Source organism: Magnolia sinica, chromosome 13 (assembly GCF_029962835.1).
Source record: "Magnolia sinica isolate HGM2019 chromosome 13, MsV1, whole genome shotgun sequence".
Taxonomy (NCBI): domain Eukaryota; kingdom Viridiplantae; phylum Streptophyta; class Magnoliopsida; order Magnoliales; family Magnoliaceae; genus Magnolia; species Magnolia sinica.
The window spans coordinates 20,883,634-20,905,099 of NC_080585.1; the positions used below are offsets into that span (position 1 = coordinate 20,883,634).

Here is a 21,466-nt window from a genome sequence, read left to right on the forward strand (position 1 = left end):
CGGGAATGACCGTGAAATGCATGAAAATGACTGTGAAGTGAAGGGATTTGACCGTGAAATGCGTGGAAATGACCGTGAATCAACATAGAATCGACGGTGATGACCGTGAAATACATGGAAATGACTGTGAAGTGAAGCGAATTGACCGTGAAATGCGTGGAAATGACCTTGAAGTGAAGGGAATTGATCGTGAAATGTGTGGAAATGACCGTGAATCAACACGGAATCGCCGAGAATGACTGTGAAATCATGGAAATGACTGGGAAGTGAAGCGAATTGACCGTGAAATGCGTGGAAATGACCGTGAAGTGAGGGGAATTGACTGTGAAATGCGTGGAAATGACCATGAATCAACACGAAATTACCGGGAATGACCATGAAATGCATGGAAATGACCGTGAAGTGAAGCAAATAGACCATGAAATGAGTGGAAATGACCGTGAAGTGAAGGGAATTGACCGTAAAATGCGTGGAAATGATTGTGAATCATCATGGAATCGTCGGGAATGATCGTGAAATGCATGGAAATGACCGTGAAGTGTGCAAATTGACCGTGAAATGCGTGGAAATGACCGCGAAGTGAAAGGAATTGACCGTGAAATGCATGGAAATGATCGTGAATCAATACGAAATCGCCGGGAATGACCGTGAAGTGAAGGGAATTGACCGTGAAATGCGTGGAAATGACCGTGAATCAACACGGAATCGCCGGGAATGACCGTTAAATGCATGGAAATGATCGTGAAGTAAAGGGAGTTGACCATGAAATGCGTGGAAATGACCGTGAAGTGAAGGGAATTGACCCTGAAATGCATGGAAATGACCGTGAATCAACACGGAATCGTCGGGAATGACCGTGAAATGTATGGAAATGACCGTGCAGTGATGAGAATTGACCATGAAATGCGTGGAAATGACCGTGAAGTGAAGGGAATTGACTGTGAAATGCATGGAATGACCGTGAATCAACACGGAATCTCCGGGAATGACCGTTAAATGCATGAAAATGACCGTGAAGTGAAGGGAGTTGACCGTGAAATGCGTGGAAATGACCGTGAAGTGAGGGGAATTGACCATGAAATGCGTGAAAATGACTGTGAATCAACACGGAATCGTCGAGAATTATTGTGAAATGCATGGAAATGACCGTGCAGTGATGCAAATTGACCATGAAATGAATGGGATTGACCGTGAAGTGAAGGGAATTGACTGTGAAAAGCGTGGAAATGACCGTGAATCAACACAGAATCGTCGGGAATGACCGTGAAATGCATGGAAATGACTATGAAGTGAAGCGAATTGACCGTGAAATGCATGGAAATGAGCGTGAAGTGAAGGGAATTGACCTTGAAATGCGTGGAAATGACCATGAATCCAGATGGAATCGCCAAGAATGACTGTGAAATCATGGAAATGACCGGGAAGTGAAGCGAATTGACTGTGAAATGCATGGAAATGACCGTGAAATCCGTGGAAATGACCGTGAATCAACACGGAATCACTGGGAATGACCATGAAATGTAGGGAAATGACCGTGAAGTGAAGCGAATTGACCATGAAATGTGTAAAAATGACCGTGAAGTGAAGGGAATTGACCGTGAAATGCGTGGAAATGACTGTAAATCAACATGAAATCGTCGGGAATGACCGTGAAATGCATGGAAATGACCGTGACGTGATGTGAATTGACCGTGAAATGCGTGGAAATGACCGTAAAGTGAAGGGAATTGACCGTGAAATGCATGGAAATGACCATGAATCAACATAGAATCGTCGGGAATGAACGTGAAATGCATGGAAATGACCGTGAAGTGAAGGGAATTGACCGTGAAATGCGTGGAAATGACCGTGAAGTGAAGGGAATTGACCATGAAATGTGTGAAAATGACCGTGAATCAACACGGAATCGTCGGGAATGACCGTGAAATGCATGGAAATGACCGTGCAGTGATGCGAATTGACCGTGAAATGCGTGTAAATGACCGTGAAGTGAAGGGAATTGATTGTAAAATGTGTGAAAATGACCGTGAATCAATACGTAATCGCTGGGAATGACCGTGAAATGCATGAAAATGACTGTGAAGTGAAGCGAATTGACTGTGAAATGCGTGGAAATGACCGTGAAGTGAAGGGAATTGACCGTGAAATGCATGAAAATGACCATGGATCAATACGGAATTGCCGGGAATGACCGTGAAATGCATGGAAATGACCGTGAAGTGAAGCGAATTGACCGTGAAATGCATGGAAATGACCGTGAAGTGAAGGGAATTGTCCATGAAATGCATGGAAATGACCATGAATCAACACGAAATCGCCGAGAATGACCATGAAATGCATGAAAATGACTGTGAAGTGAAGCGAATTGACCATGAAATGTGTGGAAATGACCGTGAAGTGAAGGAAATTGACCGTGAAATGTGTGGAAATGATTGTGAATCAACACGGAATCGCCGGGAATGACCGTGAAATTCATAAAAATGACCATAAAGTGAAGTGAATTGACCGTGAAATGCGTGTAAATGATTGTGAAGTGAAGGGAATTGACCGTGAAATGCGTGAAAATGATTGTGAATCAACACGGAATCGCCTGGAATGACCGTGAAATGCTTGGAAATGACCGTTAAGTGAAGTAAATTGACCATGAAATGCTTTGAAATGACCGTGAAGTGAAGGGAATTGACCGTGAAATGCATGAAAATGACCAAGAATCAACACAGAATCGCCAAGAATGACCGTGAAGTGAAGCGAATTGACCGTGAAATGCGTGGAAATGACCGTGAAGTGAAGGGAGTTGACCATGAATTGCGTGGAAATGACCGTGAATTAACACGGAATCGCCAGGAATGACCATGAAATGCATGGAAATGACCGTGGAGTGACCGTGAAATGCATGGAAATGATCGTGAAGTGAAGGGAATTGATCGTGAAATGCGTGAAAATGACCGTGAATCAACACGGAATCGCTGGGAATGACCGTGAAATGCATGGAAATGACCGTGAATTGAAGTGAATTGACCGTGAAATGCATTGAATTGACTGTGAAGTAAAGAAAATTGACGGTGAAATGCATGGAATTGACCGTGAAGTGAGGGGGAATCTCCGGAATTGACCATGAAGTGAAGCGAATTGACCATTAAATGCATGAAATTGACCGTGAAGTGAAGCGAATTGACTGTGAATGTGAAAGGAATTGACCGCAAAATGCATGGAATTGACCGTGAAATGAATTGAATGAAATTCATCACGAACTGATTGAAATTGACTGTGAAGTGAATGAAATAAATGAAATTGATCGTGAACCGATTGAAATTGATCGCGAAGTGAATGAAATGGATTTTCGACCATCGACGTGATGGAATCTTGAAAAATAAGTAAGTTGGTTAGCTAAAGTGTCATCTCCTGCCCCAAAGTCCTTTATAGTACGTCAAGTAACTCATTCTAGTTTAAGAGATATATTTATTAATGAATAAAGAAAGAAATGAATAAAAAGAGGGATTGTTTTTTTTTTATATGCTTATATATACATATTTATATAAATATGTAATAGAAAAAAATGTAGGAGGGAAAAAGTTCTCCTGGTAAAAAAAAAGAAAAAGAAAAAGAAAAAGAGTACACGGGCGGGACAGTGAGTCGGGGTCGACCGGGTTCGGGTCAGGCCGGTTCCCCCCCCCCCCCCCATGTAATCCTACTGCTTTTTATGGGTCCCATTGTGATGTATGTGTTATATCCAAACCGTCCATCTATTTGGCGAACTCGTATTAAGGCTGGAGATGAAAAATAAGACAGATCTAGCTATCAAGTGGACCACACCATGGAGGATTGAACGTCTACCATTGAAATCCTTTCGGGGGTTACAGAAGTTTCAGATCAATTTGAAATTTGTTTTTCCTCTTCATCCAGGTCTTTGTGACCTTATGAATAGATTGGATGGAAAATATATGTTATGGTGGGCCCCATAAAATTTTTAACAGTGAAAATCAAGTTTACCGCTGCTATTTGTGGTGTGGTCCACTTGATCTTTGGATATGTTTTTTTTTTGTCCGATAATACTCTGAAATATGGATGAACGGTGTGGATATAATAAATACATCATTGTGGGTCCCATGTCGAGGAGCGTCAGCGCTCGGTCTTTCGCACACCAGCCAATTGGCTTCCGGGAGGAATGAATGACGGGGGTATTTTGGTCCCTTGAAAAGTCGGCCATACGGAGGGGAGTATTCTTGGAAGCATAAAAAGAGGTGGGCATCAAATAGCTGGTGGGCCATGAATGGGTCGTACAGTAGGAATTTTCTCTTTCATTTGTGAGAATATCATAACCTGTCGTTGGTCCAAAATAGGAGAACCGCATATATAATAATCTGTATTTCTAAAATCCAAAAAACGCGACCGAAGCGAGACGTGGATGGTGGACCACATTTTCCCAACTTCACCTTTTGTGGGAAGCGGATTGCGTACTGAGTAACTCAGTACGCTAAGCATACTGAGTAAACTCTTTGGAGCTCACCTTCATTCATGCATTGTATCAACTCCGTCCATCCGTTTTATCATATAATTTTATGATTTCAACCCAAAAATTAATCATATCCAAATCTCAAGTGAATCACACCACCTGAAACAGTGAGAATTGAAGTTTACAGTTGAAAAGTTCTTGGGGGCCACAGAAGTTTTAGATCAATATTATATTTGTTTTTTTTACCTTCATCTATGTCTGTGTGATCTTATGAACAGTTTGGATGATAAATAAACATCACTGGGAGCCTTAGAAAGGTTTCAACGGTGTAAATCAATCTTTCACTGCTTCCTTTGTTATGGACTACTTGAGCTTTTGATATACTTCAGTTTTTGGTTCAACCCCGAAAATGATATGGAAAAACGGATGAACAGCGTGGATAAACATGAATTCAATTGGTGCCAACAGAGTTTACTCAGTACGATAAGAGCCTACCGAGTAATTCAGTACGCAATCCGATTTGCCTTTTGTGAACGTAGCTGCACTAAAATGCCTTTTCTGAAAGGGCCACATTTCTTTCATTGCTTTCACACGCGGGAGATGATTCGTGGAGATGGAATATGTTAGAGCCATCTCTCTACAGGACACGTAGTAAGGTGATATCAATCAGGCCCACTTATATACTAGCACTAGATACAGATGGCTTACGTTTTAGTAATAAGACCCATCAAACAATCCTAACCCTTTATTTTTTCTGCAGTGCATTGCACTGCATATTTGGTTGTCAAGTGTTCTTGTTTTCCACCGTCAATTTAATGGTCAGAGATCAGATGGATATGGTTGTTTAACAGGACTGATATTTTGAGACAACCCATACTTTCAAAATTAGACTGGGCCTTAATGGACGGTTCAGATGAGTGATGTGGATATCAATGAGTCCAAATGGAACTACGTGCATGGAAAGGTTTCCGTACACCTGGACTACTGAATCGTTACTCTTTTCTAATCCTCCGTTCACCTCCACATACACTTGGTTGGTCTAGGTGGTCCATTTAGAGGTAGGAGTGCAGGTATTTTATGACCAGATGGGATTGGCCCAGCCCCGTCCTATTCCCTAAGCCTTGGCCCTGGTCTAGTCCTAGCCATAGCCCTGGCCCTACAAGGCTGGGACAGGCCAGGGCCAGACTTATGTCACAAAAGATTTAAATGATCACCTTCTTGAAATAGTGCACTCAAAGAAATTATTTTTACAAATACTTCATCTAAAATGAGTCCCATCATATATATAAATGGTTTGGATTGTTGAAACATCACCTAGATCTGATCTCACATGTATGGTGAATGGGAATAGCACAAAATCATCTTTAAACCGTCCATTTTATCTTATTATGTTGGCCCACTTGATGATTGTATAGAGTTACTGGCCGAGGCCAATGCATTCATCATTGGCCTGAGCCAGATTGGCCCAAGTCATGGCTTATTGGGCTGGACCACCCAGCTGGACCGTGGGCACGTAGGCTCATTGCCACCCCTAAGTGCATGTATTCATATAAGGAAGGTTTGTGAGACTATCAAATTGCATTTGATTTCAACATGAAATTTGCATGTATCATTTGGATGGATATAATCTTAAAATGGTAAATTGCTCAGAGGCAACTTTACACTCTCATAAATGAATGCATGTATATGAGTTTCTAAACTTGGACTATTTAATCCGTCACTACAGGTTAACACCCATTTTCTTTTGATTTTAGCCCAAACTTACCCTCACTTTTTGGATGGTTAGAGGTATGGAGCAATGGGCATTTTTGTCTTTTTGTTAATGGCACTATAACATGTAGTGACCCAAGTTGGGAGAACCGGATAGATAAAATAAAGTTTGTTTCTGACATCTTAAAAAAATGCATGACAGAAGACAGATGTGCATTGTCGACCACATTTCCCAACTTCACCTTTTGTGGACGTTGCTACGCTGAATTGCCTTTTCTGAAAGTGGCATGGCAAGCACCATCAATCTTTCATTGATTCACGCGGTTTAGGCGCAATCAGAACGGTACCGTTTCGAGAGAGATCGAAGAGGTGAACATGTGAAAAGCCTACGCGGATTGCCGTCGGTAGCTAGGTGTGGCTCACCGTGATGTTTGCGAGAAATCGACCCCATCCATTCATTTTTTAAGCTCAGTATAGGACATAAGCCTAAAAATGAGGTGGATCCAAAATTCAAGTGGACCACATGATAGGAAGAAGTGGAGAGGGAAATGGCTACCGGTGAAATTTTCCCGAGGTCCACCTTGATGTTTTATATGTCATCGAAATTATTCTTAAGGTCATTCCACTCGAATGAACTAAAAACACAAAAATATTAGCTTGATACAGAAATTTCTTGGTGAGAATTTAATCCCCATTGTTTCCCGTCGTGTGGCCTACTTGAATTTTGGAATGCCTCATTTTCCGTCTCATGTCCTAACATGAGCTGCAACAAGGGGTGGACATATCTCACAAACATCACAGTGGACCCTGCCTAGCTTCCAACCTGGGTCAGATTGGCAGGAGATAGAAAAAAACCTACATTATTTTACATAAACTCTTTTACTTTTCAAACTGTACATCGTGTACATGAAATTTTTATCATTAGGACGTGTCCAAGAATTCATGTAACTCCTAGTCACATGCAATCTATGTCCATTGAAGAAAGGCTAAGTCCAACAGCTAGAGTGCCAACATATCGTATTGTAATATGATGGAGCCGGTATTTGAGTAAACCTATTTAGCATGCAAAAATTAACATGGAATGGCCGACCAAATATCCATTCTCGTGTGTGAAATGGGAAGGGTACTGTGGAGATTGACCAACAGTCCACATTCAACATCCACTCGTGACCCAACTTGATTTTTATGCCAACCCGAGGATACTGTGGACCCATGCACCTCAGTGACTGGCCTGGATCCAGGCACGTGTGCCACATCTGCACATGTACCACAAACGGTTCCATCAGTCTCTCCTAGGCATTACTCATGGGAAGTGATACAGAAAAGCTAATGTGAAAAGGCTTGAAAAAAAGACAAGAACAGAGAAGAAAAATACAGCTCTTACGCGCAATGGAATAAAGCTAAGGAATCGGATATAACCCAAACCCTCCTTGTATTGCAACGTCTACAAATCCATGAAGCAGAGTGCAGTCCACCTCCAAAAACCCAATTTTCAATGCCATGTTTATCAAAAAGGAAAGCTCCATCTACATGGGCCCACACGCCTCAAATGCTCCACTAACACAAGTGAAGGAATATTAGGCAATAAAATACTAGAACAATCCATGAAAAACCCAGTATAAATAGTAAGTAGAGAGAGGATTAGGGCCATTGCATCAAGGGATCAAAAACACTAGTCATTGCAAAATGGGGCATATGTTGTTGCTTGCTGTGGGGATTTTGTTTATGTGTTTGTCAGCCCAAGCTCAAGGTGGCTTGAAAACAGGTTTTTATTCTTCAACATGCCCGAATGCTGAGACCACAGTCAGATCTACCGTTGAAGCATACTTCAAGAGGGACCCCACCATTGCACCTGGCTTGTTGAGGTTGCATTTCCATGACTGTTTTGTTCAGGTAATCTTCTCCTTCTTGTTTAGTTATTTGGTTGGCTTGTTCTTATTTAATCAAGGGTGCGTTTGGATATTCAATTTGATTGAATTGCAATAATTCATTTCGATGGTGATGTAGTGAGTAAACGACTGAAATGAGTGTTAGTTCTTGATGGTTCCTAACAGAGGGACTAGGCCCCCAGTTGAAATTACTGTCACCTCGGGTCCAATTTGAAAATGCATGGAATTGCAATAAAGGGTTTGGTTGTTGTGATTAAAACTTCAGGAATTATAGGTGACTTGACCTAAGGAATAGTATTATGGTTTAAATATTGGATATGTTGCCTGAAACGACTGTGAATTAAAAAAAAAAAAAAAAAACATACTTAGTTATTTACTTGCAGAAAATATGATGATTTCTTATTTTAAGGGAAAAAAGAAAGAAAAAAGAAGAAGAGTCATTTGGCATATTATGAATTCTAGGAAGTTAGGAATCTCAGATTTTCAATCCAATTTTGTTTGGCACCTCAAAATCTTGGATTTCAAATCCAATTTGGATTAAAAATTAGAAGAATTCTTATAAAACCCAAGAGAAAAAGGTCAGCTGCCAAATTCTCGAGTTTTAATCTCTCTCCAACAGTTATAACTGCTCTTTCCTCCTTGTCTTAAGCTTCCTTAAGTCAAAATTTAGGACTAAGCATAAATAGTTAGACCACAAGTTATGGTCCACCCAAAGGAGAACTTCCAAACTTATTACATTAATGTGACATCCAACCCTTCATATTGGTCCCGCCATTAGGATCACTTAAGTGCAAAAATCAGCCACATCTACTTATCAGGTGGGCCATACCATAGAAAAAAATGTCTCTCCATTAATAAATAGTAAAATACAACTGTGGTCCACTCAATAAGTATATAGAGCTGATTTTTTAATACAGAAATCTTCATAGTGGGCCTAACTTATTAGACGGATTGGATTTTACATGCCAAGAAAAAGGTTGGAAGTTATCCACTGGGTGGACTGTAACATCCAATCAATTGGACTTGAGACCAATGGTCTTGATTACCAAACCATGGTCCAACTTATCTGAATTGACTGGCTTGCAATTCGTTTCAATCAACGCAGGGATGTGATGGGTCGGTTTTGATAGCGGGTTCTTCAACTGAGCGCACTGCCTTGCCAAACGGAGGGCTGAGAGGCTTCGAAGTGGTGGATGATGCGAAAAATCAACTTGAGGTCCAGTGCCCAGGCGTGGTCTCTTGTGCTGATATACTCGCCTTGGCTGCTCGCGATGCCGTTGATTTGGTAAATGCACCAACCATTAATATATACATACACACGTGCATGCATCGAGTGCACTAATAACTGGCACGTGTGAAAGAAAATATATGTAAGATAGGTTTTATTTGCAAGGAGAGACGTCCTGCTTTTCTTGAGACGCCAATTTCCCACAACATTTGTAGCCTTGTAGGGACAACCTCTGCAAAAAAAAAAAAAGAAAAAAAGCTGTGTAGGGGCCACTCTAATTGTGTGGCATCTGCCCCGTTCATTATTCGTGCCAGCTCATGTTATCATATGAGCCTGAAAATAAACCCGACCCAAAACTCAAGTGGGCCACAAAAGAGGGAAAAGTGGGGATGGGGACTCCAATCATTGGAACCTTCTTTTGCCCACTTAAGTGGTAGATCAGGATAATATTTGTTTTTTTTCACTACATTCAAGCGGGACCCATCATATGAATGGATCGGATGGAATATAAACATTATGGTGGGCCTAGAAAGGTTAATTAGATGATGGGTGTCCCCATCTCCATTTTATACACTGAGTTTTCAATTGGCCTTATTTTCAAGCTCACCCCAACATGAGCCGGAGAGAAATTTCCTGCCTGTTTCCTTACATGTGACACGCGCTTGCAGAGACATGACCAAATGCACATCCAAGGGTACCTCATATGGGATCCGGCAGTTGTTACAGGAAGAACATGGTAAACTCTGTGTAACCTGTGTGTGACATCTAGTCCATCCATCATATGTGCCCGTTCATGTTAGAAAGTGAGCCCACCAAAAATCAGTCCCATACAAAACTCAACTGGTCCTCACCACAGGGAACATTGTGGAACACCCATAATTGAGACCTTCCTACGGCTGGCTTTAATATTTCATCCATAAAGTGATCAGTTCCACCAAGATGAAGAAAAAACTCAAATATCAGCGAAAAAACTTTAGTGGGCCCCAAGAATATTTCAATGGTTGGTGTCCCTTTTCAGTTCCCCGTGGTGTGGTCCACTTGATTTTTGAATCTGGGAGATTTTTGGGCTCTGATATTAGCATAACCTGGTACAAAAAAATTGACTGGGTGGATGTCACATACAAGTCATATTGGTAAGCCCCACGGAGTTTTCGTGGAAAGAGCGTGAACTCTCATGAGGGGGCTTCTTTCAACAAGCTGTCAATAGGCTAGTATGGAATATCTGGCTGCTGTCCCAGATTTTATGAGCTGGAATTCCTAGTTTTAGTAAAATGGGTCAGGCCAAATAGGCCCAAAAAATAAACTCTTGTGCATGCTCAGGTCTAAAGCAGAATCTAGGTTTACCATGGGCCAGATCTGCACCCATTTTTCAAGATCATGGGCCAGTCATGGTTTTCAGACCTGCAAATAATAGGCCTGGTTCAGGCAAAGAATCCCTTCCACAAACATCTCTCTCTCTCTCTCTCTCTCTCTCTCTCTCTCTCTCTCTCTCTCTCTCTCACTCTCATATGACGGATGTGTACATGTTGTGACTTTTCAAGAGCAATGGGCCAAGTTGGGCAGTACCAACTGGAAGAAGAGACGGTAGGATTTCGTCGTCTACAGAAGTCTCAAACAACTTACCTTCCCCCCTTGATTCGATCACCGTTCAAAGGCAAAAGTTCTCAGATAAGGGCTTAAACGATCAAGATCTTGTTACACTAGTTGGTATACTCTCTCTCTCTCTCTCTCTCTCTCTCTCTCTCTCTCTCTCTCTCTCTCTCTCTCTCTCTCTCTCTCTGTATGTATGTATGCCCACATATGTATTTACAGCATTTTGATGGGGGTATGTGGGTGTAGGGGCACATACAATTGGCCAGGCTGATTGCCAATTTTTCCGATATCGCCTATACAACTTCACGAAAATGGGCAATGCCGATCCAACCATAAGCCAGGCCTACTTAGGGCAACTTCAAGCCCTGTGTCCCCCTGACGGCGACGGCTCCAAACGTGTGGCACTGGACAAAGACAGCCAGACCATATTCGACGTTAGCTTCTTCAAGAACGTCCGAGATGGAAATGGGATCCTCGAATCAGACCAGAGGCTCTGGGGGGACGATGCAACGCAGAGCATTGTAAGGAACTATGCAGGGAGCATTAGAGGGTTGCTGGGACTGAGATTCAATTTCGAATTCCCAAAATCTATGGTCAAGATGAGCAGCATTGGTGTGAAGATTGGGACACAAGGAGAGATTAGAAAGATATGTTCTAAAGTTAATTAGTCAGTAGCAATATTAAGTTGTAAATGTTGCAGCCTCTACTTGTACTTTTACCACTCTTTTATATATTGGATTCAAAGACAGGTTTAGTAGTATATATACATCCTGAATACTTCAGCACTTTGATTATTTGACTTTTCCTTTCCTGCAGAATATGGACCCTCTCTTTGACCGTTGCTTCATGGGCCATCATTCAAAAGACTAGGATTTTGCAGTATTTTAGATTTTTGGACCATCCAACTTCATTCTTATATTTTATCGGATCAACAGATAGTTTCAATGTATCCTATTGCAATACATCAGTCTTGAGGTTGACCTGTTCGGCCTTTCTAGTTTTTGAAGCATGGTTTGAAACATCGACTATTACTGGCACCATAGACTGTCATTGATGGGACACGTCTAAAAATCAAGTTGAGTCCTCATTAATAAGCCGAGTTGAATTTAGACAGTAGAAAGGATAGTCCACATTCGAATTCAACTCTACTATATTCGTCAAGGGTTCGAACACCCATTGTGGTGTATGTATGCGTGTGTGCGTGTGTGAATGCATGTTAAAAATAAAATAAAATCTACCATGTTGGTATGGATCTTTTATATGTGGCCCATCATTGTAGTTCCAGGGAGATGAACCATATTCCAGTCATGAAAGCTACCTCTAACCTGGGTCCCGAGGAGATGCAGGATGGACTCATACAAACGAACCGGGCCTATACCTGTGGTTACAGGAATTCCTGTAACCTCGGGCTCTTGGGTCCACTGTGATGTCTGTGCTTTGTCCAGGTCATCTTCCCTGCTCCCTCAACCGTCAACTCCCATCCAGCCAAGCTGAGACTGGCACCGCATTGTATCTAACAACACTGTGGCAAATCGATCGATGCAACAAGTAGCTAAACAACGAGCATCCAACATCTCTGGCCAAATGGTTAGGCAATACTACGGCACCTGAGTAAACATCTAGGCACTTGCTGCTTCTGTGATGAGTGCCTCCATCTAACTATTTAGTAGTCACAGCTTCCATTACACCAGCCCACATTAAGAAGTGAGTCTAAAAATCAGGCAGATTCAAAACTCATATTGAGCCACACCACAAGAAATAGTGAAGATTAAACGCCTACAGTCAAACCTTCAATGGAAACACTGATTTTTATATGTAATCCAACTTGTTCGTAGGTGATTCCCAATGCCAAGAAGCTTTAGTAAGGTTAATTTAGAATTATCTGTCCTAGCATAACTTATTATTTTAGATAAGTTCTATCATAGTTGAATTAAAACTTTTATTAGAGTTAGAATTTTATTATTTTTTGTCATCATGAATAAAGGTTTTATTTTATTATTATTATTATTTATAATACATTATTAGTGTTGTGTTGGGAAATCATAAACTTCAAACATTATTGAATAATAAAATTTCAAATATTTCTTCCACGCACCCTTTCCTATATATCAGCTAGGTGTGGGGCTCACCAAAAAGCCCCTTTATTCTGCAAAATTTCATTTCAGTTTGGGCCGGGCTTATATAGACAATTTAAATTGGGTCAAGCATAGACTGCACTGTTTTGGTCCGCCACGATTTAGGCTTAGGTTGAATAATGAAGGCCGAGCTTGAGCAGAGCATAGTGGGCCCCAACAAGGCCGTAGATCCTTGTTAGAAGACTTAAAAAGAAGGGAAAAGATTAGGTACAACAGCTGTGTCACAATTATGACGGAACCATTTTTTCCACAAGCATATGAAATATCCAATATGTGAAAAAGTTGGGAAAAGTCAATGATTACTAACTGATTTAAAAATCAGGCTGATCCACTCGTTCAGTGGGCCACACTAGCACTGAGTCATACTATTGGCTATCCATTGATTTTGACATTCTGTCCAAATTGATAATTGGATGCACCTTATTTTTTACATCACCTCATTAACATGGTGTGCCCCGCAATTTTCATGGATCGGATATTCTACATATGAGAAATGTTGGTGGAAAATAAGTAGCTGTGTCATAACTTATGTTACAGCAGCCGTATCTTGACATTCACCTAAAACATGTGGTGGTCGTTTCTCCCTCTCCCACAATCACATCTACAACCTACCCCCCCCTCCCTCTCTCTCTCTCTCTCTCTCTCTGATGAGAAGGCTGGATATGGTTTAAGGCTAAGTAAAAGAGGAAGAAAAGAAGCCCTCTTCATCTTACGGCTTTTACATCTATTTGTAGACAGAGTCGGATCATGCTCGAACACCCTTTACAAATCCAGGTAGTTCGATTTTCTTTACTTTCTATCTTTTAAATTTCTTGAAAATATGTTACATTCTAACCGTCCGATAATCAGGCCAGTCATCGGTCCTAGAAACAAACGGACAAGCAGATGGCTTAGAAAAGTTTCTAGCCAACCAATTGTTTTCCTAAACTGCAGACATCTACCGAAACAAAGAAATAAAATAAAATGCAGACCATCCGATCACTGGACCTGTCCCATTTCTTTTCCAGGGCGTCTTAATGGGTGGACCCATCTGATGGACCGTTTGGATCTCTTACATATGTGCCACTCTGGCGCGCTTCTGCCTGACCAATGGCTCAGATCTATGAAGGTGCGGCAATTTGGGTTGAGTCAACCCATCAAGTCAAAAATGGGCAACAATAGCAACGGTAGAAATATTATGGAATTTTGACCGTCCTATCACTGTAAAAATCTCTAAATGGAGAGAGTTTCAAATATTCCTTAGTCATTTATAAGTTTTTGAAAATTTTTAAAACTAAATTGCCCGTGTTCTCATAACTTTAGTACCCGTCGTGAGCTTCTTTTTCTTCTTTCTTTGCAATTTCCTTGGACATTTTTCTTCATTTTCAAAAGTGTTTTCCAATGACACACCACTACTCAATTCGATTGCATTTTAATTCTAGTGTACATTCACCGCAATTAACTTCTCCATATGAGCAAGCCACTGATATGTTGAAGACATTTTAAATGATTTTTTTTTTCTTTTCTTTAGAATAGTATTTTCTTAATGATATAAGTCATTTTTGGTTGTCAACAGAGAGGATAGTCATGGTTGTTGTCCTCATAGAGAGAAGTGATTATCAAAAGGAAATTGAGATAAATAATGATAATTATAGTTATTATGTGGAAGACAATGAATGAGATAAAAATTGAATTTTATAATGCATTACATTCGAAGATAATTAACATATATTATTTTTTAAGGGTTGAGGTTGTGTGTTAAGGATTTGGGTCGTGGTTGTTATATATTAAGGGTCTAGGTCGTGGTTGTCATGTCGTAATGAGTTAAGGGTCGAGGTTGCCATGTGTTAAGGGTCTGGGTCATAGTTGTCATGTGCTTAGGGTCAAAGTTGTCATATGTTAAAGGTTTAGGTCAGGGTCGTCATGTGTTAAGGGTTGAAGTTGTCAAGGCACGAGTCATAGTTGTCATGTGAAGGGGCGACATTGTCATGTGTTAATGGTCGAGTTTTCCATGTTATAGGGTGAAGTTCATAGTTGTAATGTATTAATGATTGAGGTTGTAATGTTATAAGGGTCGAGGTCGTGGTTGTAACTTTATAAAAGTCTATGTTGTCATGTGTTAAGAGTTGTGGGTCCTGTCATTGGTTATGTGTCAAATTCATTTCGTCTATTGAATTTAGAATTTAATTTAACGTAATGAGCTAAAAAAATGAGTTACATCTAAAAATTCTATGGCCCCAAAAACTTTTCAATTGTAGGTTTTCAATCTCACTACTTTCTATGCCGTGGTCTTCATGAGCCTTTGAGATGCCTCATTTTTGGGGTCATGCCCTAAAATGATCTTTCAAAATGGATGGATGGCATGGATAAAATATATACATCATGGTGGGCGCCATAGGACCATCCATATCTACATAGGTTGATCCGTGTCCGTGAGGATACATTGCGGCATATTTGAGAGAAAAGAAAAGCTTTTTAAAGTTAGTTTCTACTACTATAAACTATGTTAGGCATACCGTGATTTTTGTGAGAAATCTACTCCATCCATTCATTTTGGAAAATCATGCCAAGACATGAGACAAAATATTAGACAGATTCGAAACTCAGGTAGATCACACAACTAGAAATAGTGGAAATGAATTGTCTATCAAAAGGATATAGAGATCGGGTAGTTAGTTTACTATCATCGGGTAGTTCAAAATCAAAGTGAATGGTCAGATATCTTTATCTTATAGTGATAAGTTATATTAATGATTGGATTTGATGAATAGGTGAGAATATAAGAGTATTTGATAGTTGATCTCAAGAATCAATGGTTGAATAGTTGGATATATGGATGAAGAGTACTTTCCATGTTTTAAATTCAAGCTTAGATTAGATATGGACGGTTGAGATAGATTGATGTACATACGTATTTAGTAACACGTGCCCAAAATGGCGAGTCGTTAGGAGCTTTTATGCCGTACCTATTTAGGCATCTACATTCTGAGTATAGCTTGATGAGTGGATCCAGTCTCTTACACGTGCGACTCGTGACTTCGTGCGAAGTGACGTACTTTGAACTATAATGTTTTGGATAGGAGGCTTTGGGTTTTCAATTCGGACAAGTGGTCCCATGATTCGGTGTTCAAGGTGCCGAGCAACAAACCAATGGACGCGGATTAGCTGCTGACAGGATGAGCAGCGAGACTGGCTACTGAAGTGACGTCACTAAGTTCAGTGGGCCCACCATGATGTATGTTTTGTATCCACACCGTCCATCCATTTTGAGATATTATTTTAGAGCATGAACGAAAGAATGAGGCAGATAAAAAGCTGCTGTGAGTTCCACCGCAGAAAACAGTGGGAGAGTGATTCCTATAGTTGATACTATCCTAAGGCCCACCATGATGTTTATTTAAATTCCAACCAATTCAAAAGTTAAAAAAGACATGAAAGAAGGGAAAATACAAATATCAGCTTGATCTAAAACTTTCGTGGCCTTTAGAAGTTTTTAATGGTGGGTGTCACTGTCCGCTGTTTTCTGTGCTAGGTCTATTGGAGCTTTGGATTTAACTCATTCTTTGGATCGTGCCCTAAAATGATCTCTCCAAATAGATGGACGGTGTGGATACAAAATATACATCATGGTGCGCCCACTGAACTTGGTGACGTCACTTCAGTAGCAAGTTCGCTACTCAACCTGTCAGTATCTAATCCGCGCCCCAAACCAATGGCCTGGATTACCTAGCGTTGGGTCCACTTGTCACAATTGAAACTTGAAAACCTTCCTCACCACTTCAGCACTTTCTTAGCCCTGATCTCCAACTGAGAAGTCATACTTCTATTTATTTACCTGGATATTTCCTTCACAACCACTGCGCAAAATGAGGCCCAAAAGATAATATCATTCATGTGCTTTATACAGCACATTCCATCTACAGCGAGGCCCACCTGATGAGCTTTCCTGATCAGAAGGGGTGGGCCTAAATTTACGGTGGGGATTGAAGGAACACAGCAACTGGGATTGAGCGCCGGCGTTTGAACTTTCCCGCGAAACTTCGAGGCCAGTGTTACTTAACATAAGTTAGATGGGTTTGTTACTTTTCATTCCCTGGGCAATTTCGTCATTTCGAGGTACTTAAATACAACGGCCAATGCCGCTGTACGGTAACTGTCTTCCGAAACCCAAACCCAAACGACAATGGAAAGGATGAATTTATCTTAATTTCTCTTCATTTTCAAACACAACATAAATACGGGCTCTCAGATAGAGTTTTGCTTATTATCTTTCTTTACCCTTTCTCTATACAAAGCAAACGGGCTATTCTACTACGAGAAGAAGCTCCAAAACATGGCTGGGAATGAATCATTCTCCTCTTTCTCTTCCTCTCCCTATGTCCTGCAAGGAGAAACGGAGGCATTCCCGCCTGGGTTCTATTTCATCCCCCATGATTCGGAGTTGATAAAGTATTACCTCCACCCCTATAACCATGGATTTCGACATCCAAACAGCATAATAATCCCTGAACAAGATATTTACATGGGCCACCCCAATAAACTTCAAAGTGAGTAGAAGCACGTCTGATCTGAGAAGAATTATGCTGTTTTTTTTATTATTTTCATATTCTTCTTTTGGGTCTATTCTTTTCCTTCTTATTTTCATACCACGATTGTTGCATACTGTAATTGTCCTTTAAAAAAAATAAAAATAAATTAATAATAATAATTTTAGGGTGCATTTGGTTGCACCAAATATTCTGAAATCTCTTGATAGTTCATATTCATCGGTCTAATTTGATGCAAATTTTATTTCACAAAATTAGGGTGCAACCAAATACATCTTTAATCTATTGTTTGTATATTGACTTGTATAAAGAGATTGTCGAATCTAAGATTACTTATATTCTTTCTTCTTTGCTATCTTGTTGTTGGGCCTTTTACCTTACATTGTGTCATGGCAATTCAGTAAATAGAGTTGATTTTTATTTTTTTTTGAATTGCTATTTTTTATAACTTTTCTTCAAGTTGTATGGATTCTTTGTACTCCTTATCAGAGATTTTTCCTTCCCTTTCTTCGGTTGTCTTAGACTTGTTAGTTTGTTGATCTATTTGATTTTCTTTCTCCTGCCAGTGATTGGAATTTCATTGCATTAATTATAAGTAAAAGCTTGTTTATTCCAAGGTTAGATCACTTTTCACCATGGGAATTTATTTTTATTTATTTATTTTTGGAGAAAGGTGGGAAAGCAGGCTTACTAGAAGAAAAAAAAAAAAACCGACGACCTAGCTAGGAAAAGCAAAAAAAACAAATGTGTGTGTTTAAACAGGCAATAAGGTTAAAAAAAAGAAAAAAAAAAAAAAGAAAAAAAAGAAAGCGGCAAAAAAGAGAGGCAAACCTCGTATGTTTTCACTTTTATATTCTGGCTTTTGTTTGTATGGCAAATTGTAATTAATAAAAGAAACCTTGTATTCAAGTTATAATTAACAAACCTCATTTTTTTTTTTCTATTAATTCTTGTACCAATTTCCCATTTCCTTGTTCTTTCAGTGTTGTATTTTCTTCTCTCCTTCCTACATACGGAAGTTCTCTTTGATTTTATCCATCTTGTTGGTATATTGAGTATAAGAACATTGATTTGTAGGAAATTTCAAGCATGGCATCGGCAATGAGTTATATTTCTTCACTCCTAGGAAGTACAAGGATGTGGGAGGATCACGGAGAAACCGCTCAGTGAATGGCGGTTTTTGGAAAACAACTAGTAGTGATAAACAAATCCATATTAATGGCAATGACCTCATCGGATTTAAGAAGACATTCGCTTTTTATGACGGAAAGCAAGGAAAGGCCACAAAAACTGGTTGGATTATGCACGAGTATAGGCTTCCTCCCACCAGCTCAGTTCTGGATGCACAGAGTTATGTTGGAAATAGTAAACAAAAGATGGTGAGGAAGAATCTATTCATCTTTTTCTTTTCACTTTTGTTTCATGAGAAAATGAACAAATGCTAGCAACATTTCCTAGTATTTATAACGAGGAAGTAGCCTCAAATTGCAGTCGCATTCCTTTCAAATTGAAAGTAACTTAATCGAAATTCAATATGGACACTAAGGAAGGTAGTTACAATTTGGTCATCTCCACCTTATCAAACAAGTTGTTGCAATTCAGTTCAATATTGCACCCAAATGCAGCATGCATTCATCCTAACCCTTTCAAATTTCTTCTCAATCAACGCCAATGACATCTATGCCGGTGGTAAAATGGGTTTTGGATGTTTGGATTAGAAAGTATGGATTTTAGTATGTTGTCCTTTCCCCAACCAGAGAACGTTAGTCCTAAAGTCTTAGTGACAACTTTTAAGGCATGTTTAATCGTCTACAAAATACAAACGGGAGCATGTAACCATTTCCTACAATAAGAAATAGACAATAATGCATCAAAACCGTTTTTTAGTCTACTGTGATAATTAAGAGTTATTGTCAAATACTAATTTAATTAGAATACTTAGTTGTTAAGCAAGTTTTGATTGATTTAAATTGAAGTAGTTAGGAATTTCCTTCTTAAAGTTATGACGTTAGTAAAATTTAAAAAATAAGGAGCCCTCTCCTATACAATGAGCTAGGATAGTGCATACACAATGTATGCAAAGGCTTCCTTTCTTTCTCATCTCTCTCTTTCTTTTGAATGAAGTAGCCAGTTTTTATTTTTAGTTTCTCTTACACACACACACACACACACACACACACACACACACACACACTTTTTCTATCTTACAAGGGATTAGTTTCTTAAACATTGGTGGATAGATGGGTACAGGATCCTTCTGATATTCACTGTTCTCTTAAATTTCTTCAAAGAAATGCATTAATTTGAAGGTGGCAATAGCTTTTGTAGTTTGAGACATGTTTCCATATAAACATAGCTTGTTGAATAGTTCCTTAGAGTGTCATGGCGGGACGGAAATTGAAACTATCCGAGCATGTTACTGATTTGGTATGTAATCTATTGGTTGTATTTATTTAAATGATTATTTTATCAAACACCTGATTGTTTCAAAAATTCACTTGCATTTCTAATCTTTCTATTGTGGATGGAAGCATTCAGTACATCCAGCAGTCTAATTTTGTGCATGCACTAAATAGCTCTTTCTTTAGTTTGCTTGCTCATTTCTCTTTGCATCTTTTTGTTTCTCCTGGCAGGGTGATGGATTTGTTTTATGTAGAATTTATAAGAGGCAACCCAGCTCTCATAATTTCACTGATGCTATGATCAGTGAAGGAACATTGCCGTCAATGGTGATGCCCGTTGAAGAAGACGTCACAAGCAATGCCCCATGCTCTTCTTCGGAGGATACAACTACATTGAACATAGCTACTAGTATGCTCTCACAGGACATGTGCAATGTGGTAGAAGAAGATAGCTGGGGAGACTTCATGAGCAACCAATCACATGAATATCCATATCCGCATCATTCAGACATGCTTTTGGGCAATGAATTTCATAACCTGTCCACTGTAGGAGACTTCATTGAGAACACAATGGACGCTCAGGATCATATCTCCAACTATTTTGATGGACCCATTGGTGGTTCTTTGGAATTTTACCCATTGTGTTAGGATGATCATGATAAACATTACCCTTTCATTGAATTGATTTTTCCTTCCATGTCTATCTGAATTTCCTTACATGTATAGTAGTTGATATATATATATATATAAAATACTATGAGGTCCACCTCATGAGAACTTCCCATGAGGTCAAGCTGTGTGGGCCCCACCGTGATGTGTGTCCAACATCTACCCCATCAGTCAGATGCACCATTTCATGGTGGACCACGAGATTAAAAACCAAGTCAATCCATTACTAGGGTGGACCACACCACATACAACAGTTAAGAGGGGCTACCCTCCCATTAAAACATTCATAATCATTTGTTGGGCCCACCGAGATGTGGTTCAAAAATCCAACCCATCCATTGTGTGTGTCCCACTTTGGATGAGGGGTTAGACCAAGTTTCAGCTGCATCCAAAACTCAGGTGGGCCCCACAAAGTGCTTTTATATATTTTAGTCATGTCTCGACATGGTTGTAGATGGTATTGTCCACCTGAGTTCAGTGTAGGGCTGATTTTTGGCATATCCCATGACCTAATAGGGACCAATAAAATGCACTGTGTTGATATTCTACCACCCCCACCCCCCCCCCCCCCCCCCCCCCCCGGGAAACGGATTGGCTACTCCCCCTGCATGACACCAGCCGATGGCTGGTGGTCGGTGCTCTGTGGGGCCCACCATGATGTATGTGTTTCATCCATGCCGTCAATCTATTTTTACAGATCACTTTACAGTATGAGACCAAAAAATGAGGTATATCCCAATCTCAATTGGATCACATTACAGGAAAAAGTGTTGAATGAGCCTCGACCGTTAAAAACATTTTGGGGGCCATAAAAGTTTTGGATCAAGCTGATTTTTGTTTTTTCCCTTCATCTGGGCCTGC

At 40.0% G+C, this 21,466-nt stretch overlaps 2 protein-coding genes and 1 long non-coding RNA gene across 3 annotated transcripts; 2 read left to right on the top strand and 1 right to left on the bottom strand.

The window, feature by feature from the left end:
- The first annotated feature begins 7,653 nt into the window (after positions 1–7,653).
- LOC131223162 (peroxidase 25) lies at positions 7,654–11,658 on the top strand. The gene is made up of 4 exons (XM_058218478.1): positions 7,654–8,056; positions 9,158–9,337; positions 10,822–10,987; positions 11,120–11,658. The coding sequence occupies exons 1-4, from the start codon at positions 7,850–7,852 to the stop codon at positions 11,539–11,541; spliced, it is 975 nt and encodes a 324-aa protein (XP_058074461.1). The 5' UTR covers positions 7,654–7,849; the 3' UTR covers positions 11,542–11,658.
- Positions 10,221–11,193, bottom strand: LOC131223163 (uncharacterized). Its single transcript, XR_009160314.1, has 3 exons — positions 11,079–11,193; positions 10,794–11,020; positions 10,221–10,753 (listed from the first exon to the last, which is right to left on the bottom strand). It is a non-coding gene; the product is annotated as an uncharacterized LOC131223163 (long non-coding RNA).
- A 2,027-nt stretch (positions 11,659–13,685) lies between the features above and the next one.
- LOC131224146 (NAC domain-containing protein 10-like) lies at positions 13,686–20,584 on the top strand. The gene is made up of 4 exons (XM_058219692.1): positions 13,686–13,782; positions 14,016–14,116; positions 18,612–18,913; positions 20,168–20,584. The coding sequence occupies exons 2-4, from the start codon at positions 14,098–14,100 to the stop codon at positions 20,582–20,584; spliced, it is 738 nt and encodes a 245-aa protein (XP_058075675.1). The 5' UTR covers positions 13,686–13,782; positions 14,016–14,097.
- The last annotated feature ends 882 nt before the right edge of the window (positions 20,585–21,466 follow it).

Coding starts and splice junctions, on each gene's coding strand:
- LOC131223162 (XM_058218478.1), top strand. CDS start 7,850: ATGGGGCATATGTTGTTGCTTGCTGTGGGGATTTTGTTTATGTGTTTG. Junction 8,057..9,157: donor TCCATGACTGTTTTGTTCAG/GTAATCTTCTCC, acceptor CAATCAACGCAG/GGATGTGATGGGTCGGTTTT. Junction 9,338..10,821: donor CTCGCGATGCCGTTGATTTG/GTAAATGCACCA, acceptor TGACTTTTCAAG/AGCAATGGGCCAAGTTGGGC.
- LOC131224146 (XM_058219692.1), top strand. Junction 18,914..20,167: donor GAAATAGTAAACAAAAGATG/GTGAGGAAGAAT, acceptor TTCTCCTGGCAG/GGTGATGGATTTGTTTTATG.